The sequence below is a fragment of the Telmatherina bonti genome, assembly GCF_933228915.1.
Source record: "Telmatherina bonti genome assembly, chromosome: 4".
NCBI classification, from domain to species: Eukaryota; Metazoa; Chordata; class Actinopteri; order Atheriniformes; family Telmatherinidae; genus Telmatherina; species Telmatherina bonti.
Window position 1 is genome coordinate 35,671,896 of NC_136622.1, and position 6,632 is coordinate 35,678,527.

Genomic DNA, 6,632 nt, shown 5'->3' on the forward strand with positions numbered 1-6,632 from the left:
AAATAATACTGTACTTCGTATAGATTTGGATGGGCTCCTCACATGTGGAACAAACTCCCAGAAACGTGCAGGCCTGATGAAACTCAGAAAAGCAGAAAATAGAAAAACCTACAATTGAATTCTAAGTTCCTGTGTGAGGAATTAACAGCTGCTTTGATAGTTTGTTTTTAATACTTCCTGCTCTGATGCTTTTAATTTTTTATCTAAACTGTCTTGTCCTGAAAACACGTCATTTATCTAAACTATAAATCCGGTCATCAATTTCTGTCTTTACTGAACCGAGTTTAGGAGTAATTTTTAGATTGAAACCACACAAAAAAAACAAATCCACAAAATACAATTTAAAGGAATGCTTTATTGATAACCAAACATACAACAAAATCAAAACTTTTTTTCTAATTAATTGACCATAATTCTTTATATATATGATCCTTTTTTCTTTCCAATCTACAACTGCTAAGCCCAGGACCTAAATAAAGCTGTGTTCTGCTGCACTTCCCCATGGCACCAAAAACAAAATGTACATCATCCTCGTCCAGCTGTCGACAGGAAACACCTCAAGAAAAATCCACCTGGAGTCATTCCACCCGTGTTTTTTCCAGTTGAGGCAGAAATGACTCGTTTTTCTTGTCGTGTGTTCGGAGTTATCCATCAGGAAAGAGGACAGACTGGAGGAGGTTCAGAGGCAAACAGGAAGAAATTCTGTAACAGATACTCAAATATTGGCAACTTCAACTGAAAACGTTATAATCTGATTCATTTTCCAGCAGAAAAAAACATTAAGTCACATAAACAGGAAAAATAATCAACAAAAAGAGGAAAAATAAACAAAAAAAAGGACATGAGTGGATAAACTGTCTTCAGTTCATATTTATGACCCATCTTCTGGAGTTTGTCGTATCTTATAGAGAAATTCTGGATTATAATTTGTTCAGAAATCATCCGTAATGCCCGATGAGACTCCTGGAGACGCCGAAGCAGAAACAACAGAAGCTTTTATTTTGGCAATGCGAGCGATCACGCTGACGTGGAACAAAACGGCGCAGGTGGCCCAGCGTTTGGTGAGAAGATTGGGGTCTGTGACACAGTGATTTGGCGAAGCGGTTTGAGGGGAAAACGTGCGTCTGGAGCAGCAAAACAAACCGTTGCATGCGTCAAGCTGCGTTCATGACGAGGGGTTGTGTGGCAGGACAGGACTCTAAGCTTCTCCCTCCTTCAGACCGAACCACGCGCTGCAACTTCAACCCCGAAACAAAGAGAAGACCTTCCTTTTCTAACAGCTGGATCCCAGCAGGCGAAGCATCAAACATCTGGCGGCCGAGCGGCGACTCGCTCAACGCGAGTCAAAGCAGGACTTTAAATAAAAGGCAGAAAAGTGGCTGTGAAACCCACCCACAGTGTTTTAGTTCGTAGAATTAGCCATGTTCCTCCCGATCACCACCGTTTCATATATCATATATTTTTATACATATTGATAAAAATCATGTAAAAACGTTTTGCAAAGCAGTGTAAAATAGATTATAATACAAAATGGTTTCCTGTTTTTACATCCTGGGTGTTGGTGTGCGACGCCTGGGTGGTGTGAGCGGGAACGGAGATGACGTACGACGTAGATGATCTGAAGATACCCCTCAACGTCCCGACTAACCTCGTTAGGCTGCTGGCGTGCGGGGAGCCGCGGCGTGAAGGCGTGGGGAAACTAGCGTGTGCTCGCTGTGAAGCGACGAGACGCAAACAAGGCGACTAAGAAGCTGCCGATCCCGTCTGGAACGTGGAGCGGGAAGGTTTGATCTGGAGTGAGAAGAGGAGGAAATCATTCCGGCTGGAAGGTGAGAAACGGTGGCGAGGCGGAGAGGATGGCGGCGATGGACCAGCAGCGTGAGGTCAGTCCGGGAAGCTCCTCCCACCGCAAAGCCTGAAGACTGCCGGCGGGGCAGAGACGCAGCTCAGGGATAACTTCGCCATGACAAGTGATATCAGTACAGTCTAAAGGTCGTGAGGAAGATGGCAGCAAGGAGGAGGAGGAGGAGGAGGAGGAGGAGGGGGGGCCGTGCGCTCAGAAAGGCGGGTTCTCCTGAGTGGGGGTGGAGTCAGTGGGGGAGCCGACGGCGTCTCCGTTCCCTCTGGGTCCCACGACCTTGTACTGGAGAGAGAGAGAGGAAAGAGACGAGCGTTTGCTGAATCTTCATCACCATGGAGACGGTGAAACAGAAGAGGTTCGTAGTGAAGAAGAAGAAGAAAGGGGGCGTGACCCGCCACCTGGACATTTACTCACCTTCAGGTTCCCGACTTTGTCCTCGAACGACTTGAAGGTTGGCGAGTTTCTACGGAACAGAGACGCAACGTTACGACGATGGAACCTGAAGCCTCAGAAACACACAACCTGCTGCGACGTGTCATGCTCGCACACGCACACACACACGTACACACACACACACACACACACACACACACACACACACACACACACACACACACACACACCCCCCCCAACCTGGAAGGATTCATGCTTTTATATGATACTAGTACTGTGGTAGTACTGTGGTAGTACTGTGGTAGTACTGTGGTAGTACTGTCAGCAGCTTTGGAATTTTATTTACATGTAATAAAAATGTAAACAGTTTTATGAAACAGGCTCCCAGACAACCAGACTGCTGTAAATCAGCTGGAACGGCTGTAAAAAGCCTCTTTTTACGAAGTGTTGATGACAATGTACGAACATTCGTACGAACTCTGATTTTACTCGTATTTCTGTTTCACCACTAAAAACTTTTTACTTTTAAAATAACAGCCATCAGTGTGTCGGTCACATGATACAAACTAAACACCTTTAATAAAAAAAAAATGTTTAAATTGAAGGTTGTTCAGGAATAAAACAGGAAAAACTTCCAAATTAAAATGTATAAATATGATAAATTAAAATCAAAGATATTTGAGTATTTAATGTCACTGTAATCATTATTATTATTATTATTATTATTAACTATATTTAACTAAACTCATACTCTCATACATAATGATCATGAAATATTAATTTTATTTAAATGAATAAATATTAATGCTATATATTCTTGATTAAATTACAAATCACACAATTTTAAGTTTGTGTATTTAATCTCAGTGTGATTTTTATTATGCTTACCAATTAAAACTATATTTCCAATATATCAAACTACCGGTACATTTTAAAATAAAATAATGAAATATTTTTGTATTTAATTGTAATGTAAAATAATTAGAAATTTTCCATTAAATTAAAAATAAATAAGGATTACAAATTGTGTATTTTAATGTAAAATTAGATATTTTTTAATTAAATTAAAATTAAATACATAGTAAGGATTACATATTTTGTGTATTTTAGTTCAATGTTAAATAATAAGAAAACAGTAACTACATTATTTCCATGTTGTTGACATGTTGACTAAATGTTGGAAATAAAATATTTAGCAGAATTTGAGAAATAAAATTTGTTGACAGAAAGCAGTTTTTAAACATTTTGTTCTTTCAGTATTACTTGTTGACAGATAAACAACAGCACATACACGTAAACAAACACATTGAGCAGTAAAAAGAGCGCTAACGGAGCAGGGCGGCGGTACTTTACCTCATGGCGGGCATACTTATCGAGTGGCGAATGGAATAGTTGCTACTTTGTGAGCGTTAAAGAGAAGAGACAGAGATGCAGGTGTTAAAGGCAAGCAAGAGGTCACACACACACACACACACACACACACACACACACACACACACACACACACACACACACACACAACAGCTGTTTACACACCAGCGTTAGAGGTCATCAATAAACCTGATTGACCCTGTAAGAGGAGCCGTTGGTGCTGGGCGGCGTACCGGCTCAGTGGTTCCTGGAACACCAGTTTGAACAGCTGGGAACGTGTTTCAGGGGGGACAGTTTTCACTGCTGCACCACTAAATCTGCAGCTGAGTTCCCGGCGACGCCGAACGATAAAATCCAGTAAAACTAATCGATAAAATTCAGTAAATTTATTCGATAAAACCCAGTAAATCTGGCTGAAGTGAGCCGGTGGTCCCGCCCCCAGCACCGACAGCAGTCACAACAAACATCAACAATCTTGCTGTTAATTAGTTTTATGGAAACTTGAACCGATAAAAGCCGTTTTAACGTCTGGAAGTAAAGTTAGTAGAAAATATTTAAATATGCAAATTATATAAAAATCTGTTAAATAAAAAGATAGAACTTCTGTTCTTTCTCAGAATGTAAAAAACAACCTGCAGATATCTCTCTAAACTAATAAAAAAAATATTTTTTTCATTTGTTGGTAGAAACTAAATGAAGTATTTAGTGTTTATCTAAATGTGTAGAATATAATTAGCTTGTTATGTTAAAGTCTGTTAAACGGAAATGAACCCTGATAGATCTGGTTCTACCGTAGAGCTAAAGACGCATTAATTTCCCGTCACCAATCAGCTCAGAGCTCATCTTTATGTTTAAAAAGGGAAAGTTCATATTAATGTACATATAAAAATACCAGCAGCCGTAGAAAATGGATGAAATAAAATGTAAATGTGAAGCTAATTTCCGTCTTTAGTTAGAGGATGGAAAATCCCAGCATGGTGGATTTCAGGTCATTTTAAACATTGAATTATAAGTTGTGTATTTTGTGACTTTAAAGTTGCGTCATTCAAACTTTGTTATTTCACCTTAAAGGCAGCAAATAACATGTCTTATCCTCTGTGATGGAGGAGAAAATGGCAGAAGCTACGGGAACCTGCAGCGGCAACACGATGAACCCAACTGGACGGCTGAACTGGGAAACATCCTGACGCAGGATTGACGCTGTCAAACCAAAACATGCAGGTTCTTTTCACTTCTGACACTTTAAGGTGATTAAATTACACGGGAAACCAGCTGCGGTTACTCCTTCCTGTTTTCTGTGTCACATGATCGCAGCAGCCAATCAGACGTCACGGTGATGATGTCAGGCACAGGTGTCACACTCCAGTCCTAGAGGGCCAGTGTCCTGCAGGTTTTATTGTCTCCCTGCTCCAACATACCTGACCGAAATCAATAAACAGGTTGACAAGAAGCTGCTGGATCCATTAGCTTTGAACCAGCTGTGTTGGAGCAGGGAAACAATAAAAACCTGCTGGGTACCGGTCCTCCAGGACTGGGGTTTTACACCCCTGATGTAAGGAATGATAACATGTTTTTATAAACTTAGATTTTACTGGTTTTTTGCCGGTTCTTAAGCACGTTTTCCCAATTTAAGAGATGTAGTTTAGAGTTTATCATTTATAGCCTACTTAAAATATTTATTTTTATAATTTAATATGAAATTTTATTGATAATTTTATTTTAATTCTTGCCATTTTTATCCAATTAATTTAATCCATTCATAAAAAATTTATATATTAGGTTTTTACATATATTTTAAATATTTTATATGTTAACTAAATGATACATCCATATTTTATTTTGCCCCTGCAATAAAGATAATAAACAATCATGTAATTTTACTTTACTGATTAAAAAGTACCTGTATTGGTATCAGTACTGATGAAAAAGTATAATAAAATCTTAAAAATAGAAACAACTGTATTATCCATCTGTAATTTTGTAATCTCCTGTAAATCTTTCAGACTTTAAATATAATTTAATATAAAAAAAAAATAAAAAAATCTATTTTTCTCCTTGTACTGGAAGCGTCCAGCCAGAGGCCGGAGCGATGCGGACGTGTTCGTCTTACCTAAAGGAATTAGAGAAAGGCAGAGCTCTGCAGGCCGAAACCAAGGCAGCGAGTAAAAACAAGGAGGAAGAGAGAAAATCAACCAGAAGCAGCAACAAACACAAATCATAACAGAGGTGAGATACAGCGGTGTTATCTGCAGAGAAATCAGGACAAACAGAAGCGTGTTTGCTGTGTAACCAGTCTGACCAGTACGTTCAGCGGCTCCACTCCTGTTTTTGGCTTTTTATACATATATATAAATGACTTCCATTAATGCTGAGAGACATGCAGGTAGAGGCCAAACAGGTCGAAACGACGTCTTACTAAATGCTAAATAAATGCTGAATAATGAAGTCAGGTCAGGTCGTCAGGTGATGCGCCACCATCTTAAATCAGTGTGTTATAGTAACCGTTGTATCACACTGCAGCTCTTATCCTGGTGAAGCGTCTTTTCTTCCAGCAGACATGTGAAATCAGAGACCAAAACAACTGAATCCTGCTGCTTTTTACTGAAAAATCAACCCGTTTCATCATTACGTTTATTTGCTTCCATTAAACTAAAAATTTCTTCTTTTTTTTTTTTTAAACTTTTACATTTTATCTGAGAAATACATCAATAAATGAAATTTAAACCTAATTTTATTATAAATTGGCGAGAAAACGGCTTATTTTATGGAAACGTTACTAATATGTCAGTAACTTCTCTGCTGTCCACATATTTCAGGTCAAACTGAGCGACTTAAACACCAGAATGAAGCGTCTTAAACCAGTCTGACTCCAGTTCCTCTTTACATGCACACCTGATTGTCACCTGATTAGTGGGGTTATCAGATCATTCAAGTTGTCACGTGAAAAGATAAATCTGATTCTACATATATATATACACACACATACATACATATATATATATATATA

General features: G+C 38.9%; 1 protein-coding gene across 8 annotated transcripts in view; it reads right to left on the reverse strand.

The window, feature by feature from the left end:
* Positions 1-335: 335 nt before the first annotated feature.
* Positions 336-6,632, reverse strand: part of tpd52l2b (tpd52 like 2b) — a 27,724-nt gene continuing 21,427 nt past the window's right edge. For 4 of the 8 annotated variants that reach the window (XM_079238963.1, XM_079238960.1, XM_079238959.1 and 1 more), the window contains 3 exons: positions 5,736-5,762; positions 2,276-2,324; positions 336-2,143 (listed from right to left, as the gene is read on the reverse strand). In XM_079238963.1, coding sequence (XP_079095089.1) covers positions 2,057-2,143; positions 2,276-2,324; positions 5,736-5,762 — 163 coding nt within the window. In that variant the 3' untranslated portion in view covers positions 336-2,056. The remainder of the gene's footprint in view (positions 2,144-2,275; positions 2,325-5,735; positions 5,763-6,632) is intronic. The other 4 variants (XM_079238964.1, XM_079238962.1, XM_079238961.1 and 1 more) reach the window with 1 other exon arrangement.